The 25,796-nt window shown below is 46.3% G+C and overlaps 1 protein-coding gene across 6 annotated transcripts in view; it reads right to left on the bottom strand.

Moving 5' to 3' along the window:
- Window positions 1-25,796, bottom strand: part of Znf536 (zinc finger protein 536) — a 487,581-nt gene that overhangs the window by 154,428 nt on the left and 307,357 nt on the right. For 5 of the 6 annotated variants that reach the window (XM_017800248.1, XM_017800249.1, XM_017800247.1 and 2 more), the window contains one exon: window positions 11,744-13,312. In XM_017800248.1, the coding sequence (XP_017655737.1) occupies window positions 11,744-13,312 (1,569 nt within the window). Of the gene's footprint in view, window positions 1-4,222; window positions 5,128-11,743; window positions 13,313-25,796 lie in introns of those variants that run through there. The other variant, XM_008841502.1, reaches the window with a different exon arrangement.

Genomic DNA, 25,796 nt, shown 5'->3' on the forward strand with positions numbered 1-25,796 from the left:
TCCCATGCCTCCCAGAACCATGCCAGCTCCACAGCCCCTCCGCAGGTCTGCCTGGCACTCTGTCTGGGTCCTGCTCACTAACAGAAGTCCTGAAACAATTGAGAAGAGGTGACAGGTCAGCCTCTAAGTTATTCCTAATCATTTTTGTTATCTTAAGATAACATTATCTTAAGATAAATCCCAGTTTCCCATTTGATGGATGGCAACACTGAGGCAACTGGGTTAAGAGCTGACTGCTAGGACATTCCATAGAAACCAAGAAGCCAAAGACTTGAATTCACACTGTCCAAAGTTTGGGTCAGGGGTGCTAGCCAAGAGTAGCTTTAGTGGCCAAGGGGACTTGGGATAGATGAGTGAGTGGAAAGATCCAGAAAGGTCCTGAGAAGGGAAGGAAGTGTCTGGGGCTATTTCTGTGCCCTGTCCATGAAAGATAGATGCAGGAGGACTCACCTCTCAGAATCTGTGCTCTCTGAGAACTACTGGCTATTTGTGTTGGGTGTGAGTAGCAGGCTCAGGGCACATATGTCTAAGAGGGACAGGATGAATTATCCAAGTCATATCTGAAAATTGCTTAGGAATTTTTAACCATCACCAAATAAACTCTTCTCAAACTCAGCTGTGAACACAAGAGGTTGAAAAGAAAAAAAAAAAAAAAAAAAAAAACATGGAAAAGAATCAACCTTTTCCTATACTTCCATGTGACTGGACATCCAGTGTTATTTTTCTGTTGTGATTGTCTTTCAGATCTAAAAGAAATTCTCTGATGATCTTCTAATGATTTAGTGGAAATCCTTCTGAGCTCTACTACTGTCATGAATGGTGATGGCGTTGTTGTACAAGCTGGAATCCCATGTGTTCTTAGAGTTCTGGAAGTGTCATGGTGGCTTCCACATCCCAGGGCCCCTCTGGTGAGGACTAGACTCTGACAGGGCATAGGAAACCATCTGAAGATCAAGGTCACAGGAGACCATGAACGTCATAGAATTAAAGACCAAAGAAGTCAATCAGGCTGCCTGCTCCCTAGAAAAATGGAGCCCAGAAGGAGAGGTAAGTTGTCTGAGTTCCCCAGAGCATGGCTGCTGCTGGATGCCTGGCCTCCTGACCCCAACTCTGCAAGCCTTCCCCGTGGTGATTCAGGACTTAACCTGAAAGGTTGGGCACTTCTCAGTATCAAATGTCTGCAGTTCACTTCCCACAGGGAGCCATGGAATGCATTCTATTATTCTCATCCTTGACTCTGGCAGATCTTGAACTTCCTATAGTAGAACCTAGAGCCAGGAGTATGTAAAAATGTCCCAGGTCTGTCCATAGTGGCATCTCTCTCATGACTACATCTGTATTGGCTTTTCACCCTCCTAATCTCCCTACCTCCTGATTTCTGGAATTCTCTCCTGCATTAACCATTTGAATCTGGGTCCTTTCTTAAGGATCTGCTGACTCTAACCATGTCACTTAGGGAGTCTTAAAGAGATGAAATGATAATAGCTCTTCTCCTTGACAAGAAAGAGCTCAGCATAGTGTGAACTCAGTCACCCAACTGCAGAGGTCACTGTGCCTTCCAGTCAAACACCCACCTCCAGCTCTTCCTTGGGTGAAGGGCATAGCTGGGAGTGGTCCTCTGTGGTTAGCCCTGGCTCTCTTTCCCCAGGACATACCACCTATAGGACTCAAAACAAAAAAGCAACTTGTCCATTGTATTAAAAAAGCCTTCCTGCTTGGCTGTCTTTCTCCTTGTGTGGAGATAACTGAGAGCACATTAGTTAATCTGACAACAGAAGTTCAAAAATGAAACTCAACCTTGTGAGCAGGTTACTGTTAAATAAGCATGTTGGGATAGCTCCAGAAAGAGTGCAAAAGACAAATTCCTCATGAAAACGGCCAACATGAGGATGCACAAAAATTGGATATTTTTGCTAACAAAACAGATGTAGAGTTCTCCAACTTTGACCTTGGAAATGGGCATTATTTGCACAAAGAGCACAGTGGGTGCATGTAGGGACAACACTGCCAATGTGCCCTTCCATGTTTAGGAAGGCAATTTGATCACTGTGAAATTTGAGAAAATGTGACTATCCATAGGTATTAATCTGTCTCCAAATTTGGACTTGCCCCTTCAAGAGAAGGGTCTATGCTGTAAGGTTGAAGATTCAAAAGGGGATATTTGTGTTTGCCCCAAGTCTGACTCCAAACTTGTACGGCTTGTTATAATCCCATGTGAGGTTGGGTGGGAGTTTTAGGGGAGTGATAAACCAGCAGGAAACAGAATTGTCAGCCCCCATGCAGAGCTGTGAAATGAGGTTGACTAAGTGTTCCAGGGGCCTGGATAGACTCAGCTCCCGTGCAGGCACCCCAGGATGTTCCCAAGAACATCCAACTGGTGAGCAGGGAGCTGTTACCCGGGGGTGGGAATGAGGAGGAAAAGGAGGAGGAAATGAGCAGAATTTGGGAGGAACAGTGTATACAGGCATGATGAAGTGGGTGGGTGTTCCGAAATGAGGTAGGAGGAAGCTGAGGCTGGGTTCATAAAAGTGGGAGCACGAGAATCCACAAAGGTCTCTTCTAAGCTTGAGCAGTTACCACTGGGGAGCGACTCAGGAAACACCCCCTGCTTTAGAAGGAAATGCTACCCATCCTTCCAGTTTAGAGACCCTGTTAGGGGGACATGGCCCGGGAAGAAGGAAGAGAGAACAGCAGATGCCTAGATATGTGGCTCTAGGGAGCCTTCCTAGCTGTCAGCATCGAGGGTGGAAGATGAAGGGCTTTCCATGGCTCCGGCATCCCTTACTTCGCAATCCCTCATCTGCCTCCCCTTGGGCTGCAGCTGACCCCTTAGAGCCCCATCCTAGCCATAGTGACCAAACGAGGGTGTGATGATATCCATGGGGCTTCTGGATAATGTATGTAAATGACCGGCAAACCCGAGGACAATGTGCTCAGCCTATGAAGAGGCACTTCAAGGGAAGTCTCAGATGAATCACCCTCTGTTTCCTTGGGTTAGTCCCCAGGTGCCATAGAAATGAAGATAAGGTCCTCCTGGGTTCTACCTTTTGTGTGAGCTCAGACTGCACCCTGGTGAACTGGCATTGTTTAGATGTGGAGTGTGGATCCAGCACCTGGAGGGGAGGGCTGCTCTTTGCCTTTTAGGCATTTGGGGGTTGCCACTTACTCTATTCTAACCTGGTGTGACCCTCAGGGATCTGGTAACAGTAGGGGACACTGGGCTCTTGGAGGGCTGGAAAACTTCAAGGTCTGTGCTTCTCACTCGGGACTCTGTTCGCTCATGGTGTCACTTTCCATCTCTGAGTTAAGAGACAAAAGTGACACAAAACTGAGGTCTCTGAGGTCAGGATAATGAGTGGGTTGTGTGGAAGTGCTGCGGGGGAGGGAATGCTTTATCCAGCCGAGGCAACGCCTCTGTCCTGTCACCAAGGCCAAGGTGTTCTAGTGGACATTTCTGGAGTTCCATTCTCTTGTGGACACTTTATTTGGGGGTATGAGTAATATTCTTGGGGCTTCAGATTCTATACTGGACCCCTCCACCCCCATGGGACCAATTAAGACAGGGCACAGTGCTGTGTGCAGACTTGAGAAGTGTGCTGAACATACTCAAGTTTGGAAGCTTGAAATAGTGGGACCTGAAAGCTCAGTTCATGGGAACACAAAACCAGGTGGCACAAACACAAACCCTTTCCTTTCTGTGTCCTGCCTCATTCAGGGACAAAGTAGGTGAGGAACAGGCCAACAGCCTGTTCTGTAAACACAGGTAATGACCAAAACATCTCAGTAGAACAAAAATGGGCCTGGACTTTCAACATCACCCCTCACGGGATGGAAGAACAGGGGTGTGCTGGAGGAGGCTGGGTACAAACAGCCTTTTCCTCCGAGATTGGGTACAACGGCTTGCGTGCTCTGTGCCAACTCCCCACTATCCACTGGTCTTGAGAGCGGTCTCAGGGTTCAGATGCCTAAGCAACACAATGCAGAGCGATGGGCAGGTCATCTGACTCTCTGGCGCCCATCACAGTCATCCCACCCAAACCCAGAAGTCCCCTTCTTTTTTGCGTGTTTGTCAGTTGTTCCTCGTTGTGGCCCATCTGGAGATGGACGGAAAAGTGGAGGGGCCAGTTCCCTGAATGTCCTGCTCAGGTGCCCAATGGAGAGATGAATGTCAGGGGTAAGGGGGTGTTGTGGAATGAATTAACATAATGACTCAAAACTGCACTAATGTTTCACAGCTTTTTTTTTATTAGCAATACCAAGATAACTTATTGAAGCATTTTTAGTATTGTTTTACATTCCATTCATAAATGACCTAACTTGTAACTCAGCATACAGCACACTTAAAGATATAGTTTGACACTTATTCAGAAAGCTACAGTTGTGATAACTTACATGCCTTCATTACCAGGAACACCTTAATATATCTTCTAATTACTTCAACAATACTCTATCCAAAGCACACGATTACCCGGTACAAGTTTACACATTTTGCTTCAATCACCATTTTTTTAAGTTGTGAATGTCAAAGTGCTGTTCGCTGGGATTTTACTGTCATCTGTCCCTGGTTCATACGACGACCTGACACAATATTAAACTAGCAATATTTCTGCTTAAATACTATGGAGAAAGATAATTACTGCACTTTTCTGTATTCTTCTAAAGTGTTACAAAATACATGACAATCAGACACAAGCGATAAACGCCGACGAGACCATCATGGGGCCCAACTCTGTAAGCTCAGGTGAGCTGGTAGGGCATACCCCACCCCAGCCAGGTGTTTACATGTCCAGGAACCTGCTACCCACCAGCATTTGTCACTCAGGGTTTATGACCTGGAGGGAATTTTCTCTCCCATTCGCTGCCATTACTAAGCCTTTGCAATCCATTACTATTATGGAACATCTGGGGCAACACTTTCAGCCTCCCTGACTCTACACACACTGTAAGGTCGGTGTGCTGGGCTGCACACGCATACCTGTGCCGGTAGGAATGATTTATTCAACACACATACGTGTACACATTCTTCTGTTGACTTTGCACGGTTAACAAGCTGCAGAAAAACACCAAGGTGCACGAACAGACAAGGGGAAGTCCAGATAGACCGACTAGGACATGGGTGTCACTTACCTGAAAGAAAACGTGTAGATTTCATTAATCTAGAAACCATTGGGCTAGAGGCGTTTGAAAGCAGGGGTAGGGCCACAAGCTCCTAATTGTTTAATGGAATAATGGCAAGAAAGCAATATTTATAAAATTTGGTCTTTCCGGCTCTGGCGAAAGCAAGAATAGTCTACGTGATTAGAGCAAGCTGGCAATTAGGTGTAGAGGTGCCGCTGATCAGCACTAAGTAATAGGAGATAATTGCTACTTATCTGAAACCTGGGCTTTGCATACCACATCTGAAAATTAAAAAAAAAGAAGCAGCCTGATTCCTTCTGCAGCTGACATGTTGCCTGAGTCTAGATGGCTGTCATTTCCCACCATCACTACCCTTCGGCAAACTGTCTCTGGGGTCATCTGCTCAGACTGAAGATGGGGAAGACTGAGCTTGAGACAGAGTTTGGATTTTACTGGGGGCGGGTCTGTGACAGCATGCTCTTCCTTCTCTCATCTTAACTCATTGCCAAAGGGGGGGGGGAACCTATAGATGTTGAACCCAAAATCGTGGCTGCTCTCTCTTCCCTTTTGAGCCTGATCTTGGGTAGTAGGCTTCATGCAATCCAAAGAGAATATAGATACAGCAACTAAAATGAACCCTACCAGACTTTTCTCCTGCTTCGGAAGCAATGTTGATTCAGACAGTAGCTTTTGGAGCCAAAAATATGCAGCAAAAGGCAAGGAACATAAACAAGGCTAAATGTCACCAGTGTTTGCCGATTCACAGACACTATCCATTTGTTTGTTCTGAAATGACGAGTGGACCATTTGGCAAACACAATGGCATTCACAGAACAGTTCTGTCATCCTGCCGTGCAAACAACATCACACCAGTGCTACCCTATTTAATTTAAGAAGAGGGAAAGGGAGGAAAAGATTGCCGGAAGATTTGGGAAGGGGCCGTCTGTCATCTAGAAGAGCCCTCTCTGTGTCAAAAATGGCGCTCAGGGCACAGGTACAGGTGAGGACGCAGGACGGCCTGCTGGGGAGTGCCGACGTCAACAGAAGATCCTATGGGATATCTGTCCCCTATATTTCATCCCACCAGTCAGGGAGAGAATCTGTACATCTAGGCCACAGTGAGATAGCCAGAGGGGCCAAGCAAGCAAAATGAAGTGGTGATTTGCATGGACTTACAAGCTCTGCCCTTGGACTTCACAGCAGGTCACACTGTGCCTGAGAGTGGGTTGGCCCACAGAGGTCACTGTTCATCTGTCAGTGGTCAAATTGGGCACGGTCAGTGAGTGGGTATGCAGTGCCTTATCCAACCTCTGAAGACAGTCCATGTGTGATTGACTCACAGAGAAGGTTGGGGGGATGATTAAGCCTTTGGCTTGCAGTAAAGCGACGCAGACAGGAGCAGGATGGAGACAGGAGCAGAGAACTCCCGTTCTCTCCCCTCCCTGGCTACTTGATCACTCTGGGGTTAGCTGGACTTTGTCAGGCCTCCCATGCCCTTCACCGCCTGTGACTTTGTAGTTCTCCTCTCATCAGAACCTACCGGATTCAGGACCACAGCTTGCACTTCTCCACAACATAACCAACGGCCACAGGGAGTGCATGACAGCCCTCGACCAGGTGGCCACATGTTCGGTGTCCACGGTGCTTCACAAACACCAGCTGTGGCTACCTTGGAAGGTTCTACCTGGCCACAGACTGTAGCCACTTTCTGACAAAAGGCACAGAGGACGGGACTTATTTCTTACCCCTAAGTGCTCACTTGATAACAGGGACAGGGCTGAGTAGAAACTGAAATAGCGTAGCCTAAAGTAGATGACATCACCAAATTCCCAGGTTCATCTTCCTAGCTAACTTTCCCCTGCATGGAGAAACAGCTACTGACTGGGGCATGGGAGACAGACAAGAGGAGGTCCAATGTGCCTCTAGCACACTGATGGGAAGCCAGGCTGATGTAGCTGAGTGCTAAAGGGGATAACAGCAACCAAGATGTTCGGACCTGCCGTTTCTTTGCAGCACCTGCCAGTGGACACTCACCTGTACTGGGAGTCTATCCAAGCTCTTAGATGGCAGTCATTTTATTTCATCTCTGTACTTCTGTCTGTGAAGGACCAGGCTTTGATAAAACCAAGCCATGACTCTCTTTTCTATTTTGCCTGTGGTGGCTATGAGGGGGTAGCCATGGGATGGGGTGTCAGGGGTACCTTTCTGGAAATCACTTCACACACACACACACACACACACACACACACATACACACACACACACACGAGGTCCTCTGGAAGGTCTCTTGGACATTAGTGGCAACAGATGGAGCCCAGTAGCTGCTGGTGGGAGTACTCCTGCATCCCTCACTGTCCATTAGAACAACACAGGCTTTTTTTACATCTCTTTCCCCGAGAATGACACGGGAGGAATACATTCCTTTTTACAACAGAAGCTACAAACTCTGACCTAAGGGCCTATCCCAGACTGTCCCTTGCTTTAATTCATTAAGTTTTATTATAATCTAGCCACACTGGCTATAGCTTCTTTGTTGTTACCCAGCAGAGCAGAGTCTAGGTGAGAGGTGCCCATGGCTTAGAAGCCTAGAATATTTACCCTCTGGTCCTTAAGAAAACAGATGTTGACCTCTGCTTTAGGCTCTGTAGGGGAGAAAACAGTGGATGTTTCCAGACTGTCTGTGCAGAGAAATCACAGGACAAAAGTCACATTTTTTTACTTTTTTTTTTTTTTTTTTTTTTTTTTTTTTACGATTGTCAAGTAGGGATTTCTCTTTTCTTCAGTGACCAGAAATGCTAGGACTTCAAGAAAGCTTCTCCTGGTTCATCTCAGCACATATTTCAGAATACAAAGTGAAAAGGTTTTGATGGCTCTATCTTGGGTTTTTGTTGTTTTGGGGGGAGGTAGGTCCCCATACTCTCATCCTTCCAAAGCTCAGAGGGTTTTATTCCAAGATTTGCATCAAGCCAATTTCCCAATAAACTGAGAATTACAAAATAGGAATAGGGAAGCTATTCTTGTTAGTGGTCTTATTTACTCACTGGCTTCCTTCGACCCCTGTGGGGATGGCCACTGCACCCAGGGTCTCAGCACCACAATCACCATGATGGTGGATCCTCCACACCTGGCTGGGCTTCTCTGAGTGGTAGCAGTGCCAGGACACAGCTAACGGTAAAGGGACTATGCCTTCATATGTGTTAACCTGATGTGAATTTTATGTCATCAATCCTTCCTCTGAGGACTCGCCAATGGACAGAGAAAACGCTATTTATGAAAGCCAAGACAGCACCTCAAGACAGTCCTTTCTGCCTGTCTCAGTTTCAAAAGGTAAGAAAGACGGGGTCCAGTTGCTTCTCACATGCACAAGTCTGGAGGTGAGTGGTTCTCAGCCTTTCCATGCAGCAGTCTCCAGGTGCTCTATAGACCAACTGCCTGTGTCCTGTCTCTGTGCACACCAAAAGCTTGTGCCTCCCATGTGCTCCTGGATCTCTAAGCTATTCACCAGCAACATTTCCACCAGAGACCCTCAGACTGGACGAAGAGCCTGTCTGTCCTGCCTGTCAGTGGATGGATTGGAACATGATCTGGTCTGCTCTTGCCCTCTTATTTAAATGTGGAGCCTGTCTCAGTGCAAAACCAAAGTCAGACCCATTCCAGCAAGACCAAGGGCATACCTGGGTTCTCCAACAGAACTGCTTTGCCCTTGTAGATTATGTTCTACAGCACAATAAAGGAATGGGGCCATAGCTGAGCCCTAGATGTCACCATAGGAGGCTCAAGTTTTGGCTAAAGTAGGATGTCGTATAACAAGATCAGACCAGTGGGACTTGACCCCGTCTAAGTGATTCCAAAACGATCCCATGTCTTCCACATGTCCCTGACACACGGACATGTCAGCTTTTAAACAAAGCATCTTTTGGAAGTTCACATTCACCCTTGACATGGGCTGTGCTACAGGACTCCCACTACCCAAGAGGAACAACCTCTCCATCAGCTCACTCTGCTGCACCCAAGTCAGAATGCATTAACTATGAATGGCAGGGTACACTGGCCAGGACTCCAGGTCTACAACATCTAGGAGTTTAGGAGCAAAGTTCTAAATGTTAGGAAGCAGAGTGCAGTAATTAAGGAAGCATCTGGAAGTATCACCTTCAACATACTATCAAACATACATTCAGGGAAGAAGACAGTCTCCAACTCCTTATCAGATTCAAGAGGTACTGCCGAGTTCTGTGGGGGTCTGCATAATGCAGACAAGACACCCCAGAACAGAGTTCTTCCTTGTACAGAAGAGCATTAGTTATTTCCACAAGCCAGATTCTGGGGGTATCGAGGTGGGAATCTGGGCTACTAACCAGACAAAATCAGAGATGGGAAATCTAGGAATAAGATATTGATTCGACAAAGCCCAGTTTCATGAGGAAGATCAGCGGTTGACCTGATGGACCTGTTGGCAAAGTTATGTCTACTTTAAGTGGGGCAGAGAGGAAATAAATGTTAGGAATGGCCTGTGCCTTGTGCCTTGCAGCATGAAGCTGGTGGAAGTCTGAAGCCTACGACTCTCAGTCTGCTTCATGCAATGCTACAAAGATAGGAAACTAAAATAAGAGCGGGAAAAGAGAATTGGGGTCCTCTGAGATATTAACTCTTCCTCAGGTTGACTATACCTGGTCTCTCTGGGTCCTGAGACACTACAGTAGCCAACAAGGATTCGAGAAGGTGGCAATTAATTGTGCTGGACCTGATGTCCAGGTGGGAGAACCAAAGCATACACCGTGGAGGTGCTCCCTGAGTGGTGTGAGTTGCTATCAGCATCTACAGAGGGAGTGAGACTTCCTACCAGCACTGCGGAGACTCAGGACACCCTGCTGGTCTCCCCCCTCCGCCCCCCATGCTGCCCCCTCCCCCCTAGCCTGGTGCAAAAGGATGCCCCCAACAAGCTTCCTCAATGCAGACAGCCTTTCTTCCACACTGATAGGACGATGGGAAAATTAATGGTGGTAATATGAGCTCATTTCAATAATAATGAGCTTATGCACATGCCAGGTTTTGATCTTTTCTGATGCATGGATTCCTGGCAGGAACTATGGTCCTATGAAGGTAGTTGAAAGAACTGAAAATAGACTTTAAAAAAATTCCTAAACAATAATGATAATAATAAAAATCCCAGTCCAATCAAACTTAAAACAACGAAAGAAAAAGACTTAAATGTTGCTTCCCCCCGCCCAGAAAGGAGGGGGGATTGGGCAGACATAAAACCTTCTCCTTTCCTTTTAAATATTGTTTTTAACAGCTTCAAGAGTAATGAATCGCACATGGCTAAAAATAGATCTGGGGTACTGGTTAATGGGGCCTTGTGAATCACCCAGTGTAAGGAACTGTCAATACTTTTTGAGTTGTCAGAAATCCATTTAGTGATTTTTGACAATTCGAAAAAATATTTCTGACTGCTTGATCCAGTTCTTAGTGAATTAGAGGAGAGAAAAAACAAAAAGAAGTCTATCGATTTAAATGATAAAAGAGTCTAGCTTTATGATTTCCTCTCTGCGCTGAGGGAGGCAGGATGCTGAGGTTCAGAAAGGCTCCCGTGTGCCCCGTCCTTCCCTCCCTCCCTCTTTTTAGTTCCTTCCACAGATGAAGGAACATCTCAGCAATCCATTCATAAATTAGATGGCAAGTCCCATGCTGCCTGTCTCTAGTGGGGATTTGGGAGCTGATTTCAAAGGGAACAATACACTGAGCTGTTCTTTGGAGACATACGAACACCTGGGTGCCAAGGAAATGACACTGATCCTCCCTGCCCACCCCGACATCCATTTGATCCGACTCAGGTTTGGGATTATGCTTTAAAATCTGGAATTTCTAAGGGCTAACAATGTTCTTTTAAGGAGGCAAGGAAGTGCCGGTTTACAAGATCAGATGGGCATTAAATTTAAGACACATTAGGGGTCACCACACTGCTCATCAGAGACTTTACAATGTACATTTCTTGTTAGAATGACAGACAGATAAGTAAACAGACAGACACAGACAGAAGGCAACAGCGGAAGGCTAACGTCATGGTAACTGCCATTTGCTAGGTCACAGGTGAGTCAAGAACACCCTGAAGCCAGTCTCCCCATCTAGAGGGAGGACCTCTCTCTATCTCTAGTTAGTGTGATATGATTTTAGCATCCTCTAAGTGAATAAAAGGAGTTGAAAGGAAGCGAATCTGGCTTGGCAAAGCAGTAAAGAATTCTCATCTTTTTGCAAGAGTTGGATACTGAAAAGTTTGCAAGTTACCATGTCTTTTTGTTTTTGTTTTCAAAGTGAATTTGCTTCCCTTCCGAAACTTAGGGATCAAAAATGGGAGGAGTTTTGCTTTGAGATACCGTCCCCTTTCCATGCCTTCTGTGTAGGCATTACACTACAAATTGGACCCCAAAAGTATGACTTTCAAAACTTCTGAGTGAAACTGACTTTTATGATTGTCTACACTGTGTATACAGCACTGGCTTTTTCTTTTTAAGGTTCAGTTTAAAATTTGCTAATGGGTATGTCTACCCCGATTTTTTTTTCTTTTAATGCACAATTCAGCAGTGATGTTTGGGGAGATGAACTAAAGGAAGAGGATTCTAAAACTTACCACACAAGTCTGGCCTCTTGATACATCCAGAATTTGCTGTGCTGCTTGCAAGCCCGTTAAAGGCTGCTAAGCCATCAGCGCTGTAGGCCCTGAGGACCGACAGCATGTTCATAGGTTTCTCCAGGCCCTGGGGACCCCGCTCTGGCTTTGGCAGCCCCACTGAGGGGTCCTGGGCAGGAAGAAGGCCTGGGCTGTGCCACTGCTTCTCTGACGCCTGGGCTAAAGGTGAGACCAGTCCCTGGATGGGCTGGGGAGCACTTGGGGACAGCAGACCATCCCCGCCATCGCTGCTGCCGTCCTTGCTGAGGGCAGACAGTGGCTTGTTCATCATTTCGGGCTCTGTGTCGATCTCCTCATCCTCGTTGTTTTCTCCCTTGGAGGAATCCATGTCCTCGGAGGAGGCAACATCTGAGAGGTCATCAGTAGTGTTTTTATTAGTGGCTTCTGGGATCAGGATAGGGGCGTCATCTTCAAGGTGGGATTTCCCATCGGTATCCTTGTTGGGGCAGGAACTGGGGGCCCCTGAGCCAACCATGCTGGGGTAGACGCCAAACTGTTTGTAGAAATCAGATGGGAAGGTACAAAAGGCAGGGTCCACGTGGCTGGACCACGGGCCACTCTTCTGGTCCCCATGAGTCTCTTTGGCCTGTCCTTGGGCCATCTTCTCAGGAGCAGAGTCTAGAGGACCGACAGTGCTGGAAAGGGCCATCTCTTTGTTTGATTGTATGGAGGGCAACAGAGCCATCTTGCTGGCCTCCCGCACCTGCTCTTTGCAGTTGACCGTCACCCCGGTGGGGTGATCTTTGCGTTTCGCTTTGCCCAGGTGGTTGGCCTGGAGGTGAAGGGCCATGAGCTCCATGGATGACGTAGTGAAAGCACAAAACAAGCAGCCGTGCCACGCGATACTGTCTTGCATGGTCACGGAGGAGCCGGGGAGGGAGGCAGCATCTGGCCTCACAGACAAGTCCAGAGGTTCATACTGAGATTTCTCAGACTTCCTCTGGGAGGGCTTCCCGCTGGCTTTCTCCTCCCCACCATCCACCGCGTGAGTTTTCATGGAATGTGGGTCGGATGGGGCTTTATCCTTTGCATCCTTCTTCTTCAGGGAGCTGAGGACAAAGTTGTCCATGAACGCTTGCAAGGACCCTTGAAAACTCACACCATTGCTCACGATACTCTGATAAGCTCTTCCAATCTCTGAGAAGTGGGAGCTTTTGGAAGGAAGGTCGGAGCCTTTCAGAGCATCGGAAGGAGGCTCTGAGGACATACCAGTGGCCTGCCCTGAGTGGTCTCCAGAGGACAACATGCCCGATGTCCACTGCTGAGAGGCAGGCCCACCTCGGAAGTCGATTCCAGGGAGACCCTTAAAAGCCCCCCGCAGGATGTCCGGCCTGATAAACAAAGACGCTTTGCTTGAAGTCTCATCTCTGTGCTCTTGATTTGGGGGCTGTCCTGACAGAGGTCCAGCTCCATTCTGTCGTTCACGATGGTGTCGTTCTAGGTGGTACTTGAGGGACGCTGACTGGGTACCAGCATAGTCACAATGGGGACACTTGTAGGGTTTCTCACCTGCAAGACAGTGGTATAAGAAAAAAACAAAGTGTTTATCTCATTTTGGAGTGCAGAACGAGGCTAGAAGGATCAACATTTGTTCTTTGAAACAAAGCAGCTCAAACTAATAATTAGTTGGAGAACAACTGTTTTTTAATAGAAGAATAATTCGTACTCTTAAGCTTTTTTAATGATTTTGTACCATTGGGGACTATTCAGGAATGACATACTATCTACACACAATTAGCTATCTTTTTCTTTATCTAACATGTGAAAACGGCTGTAGATTTAAAAGCTATGATTATGAAAATTAAGCATAATAATTTCAACCACAGTGATCATTAAAAGTAGAAGTTTAAAAAGACAAAGTATGTAACAAATGGGTGGTTGCAATATTTTGTGTATACAATAGCTCTAAAATTTGTTTAAATTATACACATGGAAACCATTTTTAAACCTAAAAATTCTATGGCACTGTTACGCAAGACTGAAATGAATGATTTAAGTCTTGCTCCGCAGTAAATCATGGATATAATTAGCAAATGGCATTCTGCACAGGCAATTCATCATTATTTGGAGGGCACCATTCCAGACGGGCTCTGATATCTGCAGACCTACTGCATTGTTTCTAAATAAAGAACTATAAATACCGATTCTATAAAATATTAATATCATTACAGTGCACTGTGATTGCAGCATGTAAAGACATATAGTTAAGATAAAAGGCAGTCGATAAAACTTAAAAGAAAATGAATAATAAAAAGGCACAAAGTATATTTAGTTTCTGTATTTGAAATTAACATTATCTACTGGTCTTTGTCATGCCCTAAATTTGTACTAATGGCACCCCTAACACCAAGGTAGTAAGCGGCGTAATTTACCTGTAACGAGCGCTTTATAGGGAACAAAAATAGCTTTAAAGTGTGTTCCAAAACATATAAGATTATTTTCATGAAATGAATATTTATTTAAATCCAACACCCAACTTATATTGTCCTTTGTATGATGGGGAGAGATACCTTTACAGACCACTTACATCTGCTGGCATGTGGGACAGAGGAGGAGAAGATAAACAAGTGTGGGTTTAAATACATTCCAAGAATTTGTTAGCAATTCTGAGTCTTTTCTAGATTCTACAACCAAAAAGCCCTGGGGAAGAAGTGGGGTCTGTGATGACATCTTTTAGCTTGTTCACAACAGTACCCTGTCAATATCCACAATTATTTCTCCCAGGAAGCTCAACTAACCGCCCCCTGGCCCCACCACCTTGCCTTGTATTCTATTGTCAAACAGATGCATCTAGAAAGCCAGGCAAATCCAGGTGAGTATGTGTTCTGTAGATCTTTTATTGCAACTTGTCTTAGGGATGCCAAGCAGAGACTCCCCATTCTCAAAGCAGAGGGCATTTGGGGCCAGAGTCTGAAATGGGAACACCATCATCCCATGCTCTGAGCAGCAAAGAACACCATCAATGGTGGCGAGCCAGACCTAAGGGTCACTCCAGTGGCCATATCAAAACGAGGGCCACGAGCTCCTCATTCATGACTACAAGCAACTGAGGTGTCCCCTGGACACTTCTGAGAAAGTACCTTTAGGTCTAGGAAGAGATCAACTGAGAATCCACTGCTCTGCACAGCCGCCTTGGGTGCCTCAAAGCTGTGGATCTGAGGAGGAAGACTATTTGCAAAGACCATTTCACTGCTTTGAGATTGGGACAGACTTGAGCCACTGCTGTTTAGACAAACTGTTGTGGGCCAGGGAAACATTAGTAGGATGGAAGCACTTCTGGGCAGCTGATGCCCCAGTGGACCCACTTTACCTGGAAGCCTGGTGGCCAAATGGAGTAGAGTCAGTCCCTAGATCTTAGCGGGTAGGCTTGAGACTCCTGTCAGGTCAGTCAGACCAGAAACTCAGGATTCTCACGTACAGGTCTGTGCAAAGTTCATACGAGAGCCCAGCAAGTAGAGATCCATAGAGCTGAGGTCAGAGGGTACCAGGTAGGCTCAGTCTGCCCTTCAAAAATGTACCTGGCAATAATTAAGCATATCTGGAAAAGGGTCTACATAAAAAGCACGAGGCTTTCATTAGCAGAAGCTAAGCAAAGAATGCAACCTTGACCCAGTCTGAGGTGGGCAGCCCTGGACCACAGAGATGCACAGAGAATGTGTGTACATACTTCTCAGGGCCACATGTTCGTACTGAACATTGAAGTGTTAGTTCTTAGACCATGCTGTGCAAGAAACCCAGCGGGGCATCCGTGAGGACATGAGTTTGGATCCCAAGGTCTTGGATGGGGACAGGAAGGTGGTATTTGTTTAAAGTGTCACTTGCTTGTAGTTTGGGTGCATATGGTTAACTGTAAAGACTGATCTCTGCAAAAGCCAATATGAAATTGACTGTGGAGCTTTATATTGTGCAGATATCTGGCTCCATCTCTCCAAATTCTTAACTAACCAGCCCAAAGGTTTCAAAGGGTCTTTGGCTATTTCCAAACTCCTTAGGTGCCCCTCTGTGCAGCTTGTGTGTGGACCACTCTAGAACTTCCCTGGGTGCAGTGGTATAGCTTTTCAGGGAAAACAAACTAGGCCCCATGAGGTTTTTGCAGAGTGTGGAGTGGGGACTAGACACAGGTGACATTTTCTTCCTCAACAAGTAATGTAAGATTTTAGAGAATATGTTCCCTGAATCCTCATCTTAATTCTCAATCACATCCAGAGCTACACTGTCTCTTGAAAGGGCCAGAGACCCATGCATATGCACACACATATCCAGCCATGTGCAGGTATACTCATATGTTTTGAATGAGTTAATCAGTGCCTAAGTGAACTCCCTTGCTGGCCGTGAGAACAGAGCAAAGAAGCAAAGCCAGGGCCCTTCCCTCCCCTGACAGTCTTTGGGAGGACAACCTACTCTCACAAACACACAGCCAGGGCAGCATCTCTTCATTCAAGACACCTGCTCTTTTCATTTCAGAAGAGACCTTGGCTTGCCCTGTTCCATGGAGAGAAACACCACTGTTGAGAAACCAGAAAGGTCCACTTAGCACTGGTCTCCTTGGGCTCAGGCTTTGGTGAATGAGGAGTTGCCTCATAGATTTTCAAGGGTTGTTTTGTCTATACAAGACATCCAATGACTCCAGAAAGTTATCCACCCACAAGACATCCAATGACTCCAGAAAGTTATCCACCCACGCGCGCACGCACACGTGCACACCCGCACGCACACACGCACACACACACAGAGTTTTATAGCTCTATATCCTGCCCGACTCCTAGAGGGCTTTCCTTGGGTGATCACTTCCTGTCACCTCTTCTCTAGATAAATGTTCTAGAGTGGCATCCCATGGGGTGTCACTTAAAGGAAAAACAGTCCTCAATTTAAGCCTCTATAATTTCTAAGTGAGGTGAATAACCATAACCCTCTACTGTATAACTTTTCCCTCCCTTTCCTTGGTTTCCTCTCCAGCGAGGGGCACAGGGAAGCAGACTAAGGCTAACCCCTGTGGGGTGCTGTTCTGGCTGGGCAGACACAGGAGCTGGCAGTTGTGGGGTGGGCTTGAGAACCTCCAGCAGCCTCGGGCTTTATGTTCCACTGGAAACATCCCAGCTGTTTCCCAAGTATTCTTTCCCCCAAAGGACACATTTCAGAGTGCTCGGAAGGCAAACTTTGTACAACACTGGCCTGGATGGTACTGGGGTAAGAACTGAGAAGAGATCAGCAAGTTTAGCAGCTTAGAGTTATGGTCCAGGTCCCTCCTCCGCTTGGCTGGCACACAAATGCTGAGTCCACCTATGCTGAGCTGCCTCACAATCAAAGCCGCTGCATCTAGACACATTCTCCAACCCCAGCACTCTGGAACGACCCTGACAAGTCCCAGGCTGTAGAAATGTCAGGGATTCTGCATGAAGTCAGGGAATGGGTCTGCCCAGCTTCTCCCAACTGAAGTCTGACTCTTGGACAGGATGGCCCACGCAGCTGGCACAGGTAACCTCAGACCCTGCCGGCAGCTCTGTCTAGTTGAGTGATTGGTCACTTAAGCCACAATTGAGTCTAACTCTCCTAGGGGAATCCCTCAGTGTGCTCCGGATTTTGCAGGAGGTCATGAGTGCCCTGGTCACCTCCGTAATGGCTGGGATTCACAGTCTTTTCTTGCTCTTGTAGTGACCACACACTCCTGTGCCTTCTGAATTGGTAAGTCAAAGGGGCACAGAGAACAGAGAGGTGGGGATGAAGGCGTCTCATGGAGAACAACTGCCACTCCATTTTAACCATCTGAGGGGACTCAAATCTCTGGTTTTCTTAGAAAAATCTATGCAGATACCCACAAGTCTAGCTCCATTTATAAACTGTGATCTATTTCAGATCTTTAAACACTGAGAGGGCCATACCACCCTGAGTTGGAGACTGGGTCTGGAATGTGAGTAGGAAACGTGTACCTAGTACAAAGATATCCAAGCTGTCCACCCACAGGAGGAATCAGGGGAAAATGTTAATTCTTGCTTAGGGAACCTTCTTACAGAACAGCGAAAGAAGAGGATATAAACTCATACAATGTATTTCTAGAAAAGAGAGTTTGGCTGGAAAAGACATTAATATGCTTTTAAAAAATGAATCAGTTCATCATTGTGGCGAAATGATTGGAACCATCTTACAGCTAAACCAACCTCTCACCAACATATGGCATGAGCTACATACTCAACTTTAGAACAGTACTGATGAGCTCTCCAGTCATCGCACCATCATTTTTCAGAAATATATGACCAGATGGTTTAATCAGTTGTTTGTGATGATTTTGATATTGTTACATATATTTTTTAATTTTGTGGGGGTTTTGTTTTTTTTTTGTTGTTTTGATACAGGGTCTCCCAGTGTACCCTGGGCTGGCCTTGAACCCACCACCCTCCTGCCTCAGCCTCCTGAGTGTTGGACTATCAGGTGTGTAGCACCATACCCAGAATGACCCTGTCCTTATGTCTTTTATTATTCTGAAACTTTGCACTTGAGAGTCCAAAGGAGCCCTTACCTTTCTGGGGAGCTATTTGGGAGTAATTCAGAGCAAATTCCCAACAGTACCCCTCCAAAATCAATCAATAACTGAATAATACCAGATAGATTCATAGCACTCTTTGGTAACCCTTTATTATTAGGCTTTTAAGAAGTGATTTGTGCTTCTAATTTTGGAGGTTGTTTTTTGTTATTGTTTTTCTAAATTCCCCAAAATGTTGCCAGTTCTAAACTGAGTAACTGAACATTCTTCCGTAGTGCAACCTCTTTTGGATATTTATTTAGTCTTCTTACATGTCTTTACTCAGTTAATACCAGGAGAGATAAATACGGTGGTGCCTTTGCAGCGAAGCTTCAGTACATTAATATAAATTGTACACTAATTCCCCCAAAGCATATATATGTTGTAAACCTGAAGACTTTTCACACAGCTGCTTATTGCTAAACAGTGCCTTGTCCAGAAGGGGACAATCTGTGTCTCTAATTGCTGTCACTGAAGCCGAGATTCATTATGTGACTTTCCCATTAAAATGTGAGCATTAATTTGTATAATGAAATATCACCCACTGCAGTGTTCATTAGCCATGCCCTACTGTATACGGCACATTGTTAGCTACCTAGAAACTGTAGTTAATTTCACTAATGGATATTTCCCTACTTAGTGTTTGGTAGGAAATTTATACTGTAACATTACCTCTTAAACTTTTAAGGAAATTTAAATTCAATCAATTATTTTCCACAAAAGTTTGGGATGTCATTAAAGGCAGGAAGAGGAGGCATGGGGGACGGCACAGGGACAAAATGAGCTTTTAGTTTCTCTTAGAAAGAGAAAAACGGTGGCCAAGCCAAAAGGAAAAGAAAAGCACCTTTGGAAGCTCTTCATCTGTTGTGGCTCCAGTGGCTGACCCAGGACTGAGGGTAACGGCAGACACTCTCCTTTTAAGAAAGGAAGTAACGGGAAGACACCCTATTTAAAGCTGAATCACTTCGGGGACGTGTGTTCATGTGTTCTAAAAAAAATAGTTACTTGTTTTTATGTGCCTGTGTGTTTTGCCTGCATGTATGGAAGTGTATCATGTGCATGCAATGCCTGCGGAGGCCAGAAGAGAGCATCAGATCCCTTGGAACCGGAGTTATGGATGGTTGTTAACCGCCATGTGGGTTCTGGGATACGAACCCAGATCCTCTGTAGGAGCAGCAAGTGCGCTTTTCTGCTTAGCCATCTCTCCAGCCCCAGTTCACGTTCTTTGATATGTGTTTGGTGAGTTACAGTTTGGCTAGCTCATGTCATGGAGGAAAGACGGAAGTGTCAGGAGAAGGCAGATATGTGTCAGGCATGAGGCACCTGGATTAGCCCTGGAGGCAGGACTTACACATAAACACCACATCTTCCCAGCAATCAGTGCTCAGGATGCTTGTGGGAGAGGAGAGAGGTTTCCATCCTGCTGTGCTGTGAGGAGCTGATCATCTCCACCTGACTGCTACCAATCCCAGGGGCCTGAGCCCTTAAATGGACATTTCTCCACCTCACACCCCCCTTTCTTCATTGTGATGATGGGGAAACTGAGGCACATGGGGAGGGGCGTCCAGGAGACCTGGCTTGGGACCAGTTGAAGTTTGGGGTAAGGGAGGGGACTGAGGCACAGTACTTTGTCAAGTCACTTGGAGATTACATCCACACTACTTGGGAATAAGAGCCAGTTCCTTCTCTCCTGTTGACGGTGGTGTAGACACATGCTGTCAAGGAAACATCACATTAATCCTCTAGAGTAAACAGGAAATTGAGGCAGCAAATACAGACATCAATACAACACAGTGGGCAAGGCAAAGGTATGAAGACTCAAATAAATAAAGAAAACAGCCCAGGGTCCTGGAGAGCTGGCTCAGTGGTTAAGAGCACTGGCTGCTCTTGCAGAGAACCTGGGTTGGGTTCCCAGCACCCACATGGAAGCTAACAACCACCCATAACTCCAGTTCCAGAGGATCTGATGCCCCCTTCTGGACTCTGTGGGCATCGCATAATGTGGTGCACTTCCATACATGCAGGCAAGATACTCATACGAATATAATAAAAGTAAAAAAAAAAAAAATCTTTGAAAGTAAACAATCCAGTAGATCTGGGAAGCTCTGGGTAGGGAACATGAAGTCTCTGAGACTCAGTTTCCTTCTCTGAAATAGGACAGAATGTGGAATCCTGGTCACTGGCATGCTGGGAGGCTCAGTAGCCAAGTGACATGCTGAGGTTACTACTGGGTCATACTCACAGAGTGTGCGAGATAATGGCTGTCATGTCACCCAGCAAGGTGACTCCCGGACCTAACACCCTTTGAGAGCTACAAGGGAGAAGTCTCCCATTTCCAGCATCCTCCATGGTCCTATGTGAAGGGAAGTCTTATGCCTCATGGTAAGGCAACGGGAAGGGTGGGGTCTCTCGGTACTCCACTCTGCCAGCCTCAGTTGCTATGTCCCTGAAGCAGCTCCCAAGACAGCATCATTGCTGGCATGCGTGATGTGAGCCCGAGGTCCAGCCCTCCAGACCACAGCTGAGACCCCTGCAAAATCACCATCAACTTCCTCGTGCTGATCCATCCTCACGAGGAGGTTCCCGGCTCAGGGCTGAGCCAACATGCAGGGCACATCACCATGAGATTAATAAGCCACCCATGTTATTTGGGAGGGGAAAGAAACTAATGAGATTCAGATTTAATTAGTTGCTGAACTTTAGGGCTTCTAAGTTTTCACGAGTGAGGTTGCTTATGACATGTGTCTGGGATGGTCATTGCTAAGGCCACAGCTCTTTGTTGGGGACTCCCATGCAGACAAATCATGGTAGTGAGCACGGTTTGTGGGCCTGTGGCCTTTTAGTGGCAAACACACACCCCCATTTTCTCAGGGACCCATCAGCATCTCCTTGCCTCTGGAAAATGAAACAGGTACATAGGACCTTTCTCAGTATCTCCGGCCAGCACCCACTTTTCCAAGGTGGTGCTGGGAGGAGGCAGGGAGGAAAAGAATTGAGTGAATTTGTGTACAGCCAGCCATGAGGTGACGGGGGCATCCCAGCCTCCCAATGCACACTACGACTTCATGTTGTAGGTGCACCTCAGTGACAGATGATGTGAGGTGTTCTCTTTGACTGGGTGCTAGAGAGCCTGGATGTTTGGTTAAAGGCTGTTCTGGGTGTGTCTGTGAAAGTTTCTGAAAGAGATAAACATTTGACTCTGCAGGTTCACTAAACTGCTCTCCCCAGTGTGTGTGGGCCTCCACCAATCTGGTGAAGGGGGCTGTCTTTGCCTCTGAGCAGGAGCGTCAGTCTTCTGTACTTGATTCAGACTCACATGGAAGCACACACCATTGGCTCTCTTAGGTCTCTGGCTAGCCTAGCCAACAGTGGATCTTGAGACATCCCAGACTTTACCATCCCAGAAGCCAATTTCTTATTGATCACATGCACATAATCACATATCACTTCATGATGATATATGATTATGATTAAGCTCTGACAGATATGGCCTTAGTCAACTTTATTCCTCTGAGAACATATCACAGAGGGGATGTACACAGGTCTAGATAATAGGCCAGTCAGTCCCTTGATGAGTCCTTGGTGAAATCAACAGACAAGATGAGTACAAGATATACAGAGCTGCTGTCCATCATGGCTGTAGCTCAGTCATAGAGCACTTGCCTACCATGTACAAGGCCCTAGGTTCAATCCCCACTGCTGCCAAAAATATAAATAAATAAATAAATAAATAAATAAATAAATAAATAAATAAGTAACAAAACGAGCTGGGCATTGTAGCAAAACACTTTTAATCCCAGCACTTGGGAAGCAGAGGGAGGTGGATCTCTGTTGAGGTCAAGGCCAGCCTGGACTACATAGTGAGTTCCAGGTAAATAAATAAATAGTAAATAAAGGCCAGTGACAAAGTCTTTACAGTTCCAATCACGGTTTATATGCTATACCTTCACAACAGTGCAATCAGTCAATTTACACCTGCATCGACACAAAACCAAAGATGTGCTGTGATGTCATGACATCACTAGGTGATGGGAATTTTCAGCTCCATTAGTATCTCATTTTGTTTTTTGCTTTTTGTTTTCCATAGACAGAGTTTCACTAAATAGCCCAGGCTGGTTTTGAACTCATGAACTTGCATCAGCCTCTCCATTATAATCAACCATCACCATATAATCTGTCATTGACAGAAGCATTGGTACCTAGCATGTGGCTATACAAGCTCTGATTGGTGCTGTTTCTCATGAGAAGCCTGACTGGTTCAGTCCCCTTTCAGCCTGCACTAATCAGCTCTGAATTCAAATGACAACGCTTGTGCAAAAGAAGGGAAACTGTTCATGCCTAGTGATCCAGGTCATCAGGTCTTACCCAGCCCAAGGTAGCGTCTCCCAGAGTAGAGAGGCTCTGCTTCCCCTGGGTTGAGTAGCAATGACACTTCCCTTCCAGGAGCCAAATGGGGAGTGTCTCTAGGTCCTGTAGGCACTTCTCATCCTCCTCCCCCCTTCCCTCACCAATCTGGCTGAAGCTGAGGAGGGAGGGACACAGATACATCCTGGCTACCTGCAGGGTCTCCCCAGCCCCCAGATGTTCAGAGCATCTTGAATGCTGCTTCTACTCAGCGCCTCTCTAATAAACAGGTGTTGGGAGAAGAGCCGTAATTAAGTTAATGCAGTGGAGAAAAGAAAGGAAAATGGTTTTTATCAGTCGATGTCATATGATCACGACTTCTAATAAAGATGGAGTACGATAGAAAAATACAGAGCATGGTCCCTCGTATAGCCAAAGCAATTAAACTGTATTCATTACATGTTGGATTCTTAAATGTGCTCATATGCGTCTGTTCGGGGGAAACTTTTAAGAGACAATGACGGCACTTGGGGGCACATGCATTTTTCGTTCATGGCCTGCTGTCCTCTAGCCATACCATTTAGAAACCCAGACACCCAAGTGGCAAAGGGGAAGGCAGTTCATGGCATCTCACTTGAACCCCACATGAAGTCATTTACTAACAAATAACTTGATTTTGATTTTTAATTACTTGTGTAATCTGCACTTTTACACTGTAGTAATGGATGTTTACTTTGGTGATTTTTAACATGTAACACTTTCTGTTCCATTCAAACGCACAAGTGCAAGCATTCTCCAACTTCTTTGTTCTTAGATAAAAAAGGAAATCGATCTTTATCTGGCTGCCATCCTGCTTTTTAAACCCAGCAAATGCTGTTTCCGGGGGCGGAGATGGTGGAAATGTGATGTTTCCATGGCTTCTTTCATTTTCTCCCTACGAAGGAAGTTTCTGGAATGCTGCTGCTGATGGCCCTGTCTTGCCTCTCTCTGTGTCTCCAAAGAGCATTGGTCACAAGCCTTAGAAGTCTGTCATATAGAAGCTGGGAAAAACAAACGCATGTTTCTCAAGACTTAAACCTCTGGGAAGCAGTATCCTTGGGCCTCCATCCACTTCTTCGTGCAGAAGTCTTGGTCCTGACTTGGCGGTAGGGTCGCAGTGGGCCCTCAGGGACAGCCATTTCCATGTTGAGAGGCACCAAGAGCCCTTGCTTGGCTGACCCAATCTCCCTCAAGGTATACCTCACCACCTCACCCACAGGAAGCCACCACTACCCCACAAAGCATCCCAGGGCTCTATGTTGAAGTCAACTAAAAAGTACAGTCACAAGACACCCCTGAGCCACAGTCCACTCCCGTGCACTGCCTGGCAGTGCGTGTTCCATGGACAGCCTCCATGTCCTGACAGTCTCAGCATTCCCACAGTCACCACTATACCTCAAAGGGGACCCTCGACTCCAACCTACGGAGGAACACAGATGTTTGACATAATCCAAGAAACCCAGGTGTCTGAGATGACTCTGCAGGAGCCTGGCTGTCTTTACTAACACACTCCTTTGTTCACTCAGCAATCTTTTGAGCCAGCCAGTCTCTGCTGTCGACCTTGAGATACTACTGGACAGACAGACAGAAGTCTGTGTTCTCACTGAGCTCCCACTCTAAGAAAGGAGAAAGGCAATTACAAAATGCAAATGTGTGGGACGCCAGATGGGGTGTGAGCTGTGGAGGAAAACACGGCAGGGAGAGGGAGCAGGGCAAAGCACAAAGATGCTGATATTGGAGCTCAGAGAGCCTTCCCTCCACCCTTGGGGAAGGCTGGTCCCCAAGAATGTGGTGCTGGCAGCTGTGTTGTGTGCCTGATGAATCCCTATGTCTTCTAGACATGGGAACACCTTGCCCACTGCGCTTGACCCTTCTGTGCCACGTGGTTCAGAGCAAGAATGACAGGAAAGGGGCCATGTCCTGATGCCAGCATTTGTTCTGTCACTTGGTCTTATATTTAAATTTAGTGTGTCCCAAGGGTTGGGGAGATGGCTCGGCAGGCAAAGGCTGTTGCTGCCAAGCCTGAAGATCCAAGTTCAAATCCAAGGACCTACACAGTGGAAAGGAGAGAATCTACTCCAGGAAGTTGTGCTCTGACTTCATTGTGACACCCAACACCCATGCCCATGTACACACACACACACACACACACACACACACTCACTCACTCACACAATAAATAAATAAATGTAATAAAAATAAATAAATTCAGTGTTCTATATACACACCCATGTACACACACAGACACACACATGCATGCATACACACACTCACACAATAGATAAATAAATGTAATAAAACTAAATACATTCAGTGTTCTATGTGTAAGGTACTCTTGGAGATCTGGGTTACAAAAATAATAGCAACAACTACGATGGACAAATGGCCACCCTCACAAATCAAAGGCTCTGCTTGGTATGAAACTACATACAAAACAGAAAAACGGAGCAGCCCAAGACCCTCCGGTAGCATGTTACACTGGTGATAATAAAGCAAGGATGTCAAGCACCTTTGGTAGAAAAGTGAAGGGTGAGGGGTGGCCTCATATTCAAGCTACATCGTCAGTAACCACCTGGAAGAAGGACATTCTGGGTGAAGGCAGTGGTTGTACAAAGTCCAAGCAGGGGCAGGCGTTCTGCCCTGAAGGGATGGCAAGAAGACATGGACATGTGATGCCAAGGATGGAGAACAGTGCGAGTGGGTCAGGAATGAGGTAGGTCAGATGACATCAGAGGCCTTTAGGTAAGGGACTGTGCCCAGTGCATAGTTTGAAAAGATCCTTTTGTAATGGTTTGATGGGAAATGTTTCCCACTGGCTCCTGTGTTTGAACACTTGATCTCCAGTTGCGGGCGCTGTTCTGGAAGGTTGCGGAACCTTTGGGACTTAGGATCTAGCTGATGTAGGAGTGGGTCTTGTGGGTTACAGCCCAGCTGTGCTTCTTGCTGGAGGTCTCTGCTTCCTGCCTGCTGAGATGGGAGTGAGCGCCCACGGCCACCATGAATAGACAGAGTTGTCTGCTGCTGTGCTTTCCCTTCTAGGACGGGCTATATCCTCTGAACCATAAGCCAAAAAGACCTCTCTTCCTTTACGAT

Source organism: Nannospalax galili, unplaced genomic scaffold, assembly GCF_000622305.1.
Source record: "Nannospalax galili isolate Female #2095 unplaced genomic scaffold, S.galili_v1.0 scaffold1231, whole genome shotgun sequence".
Taxonomy (NCBI): domain Eukaryota; kingdom Metazoa; phylum Chordata; class Mammalia; order Rodentia; family Spalacidae; genus Nannospalax; species Nannospalax galili.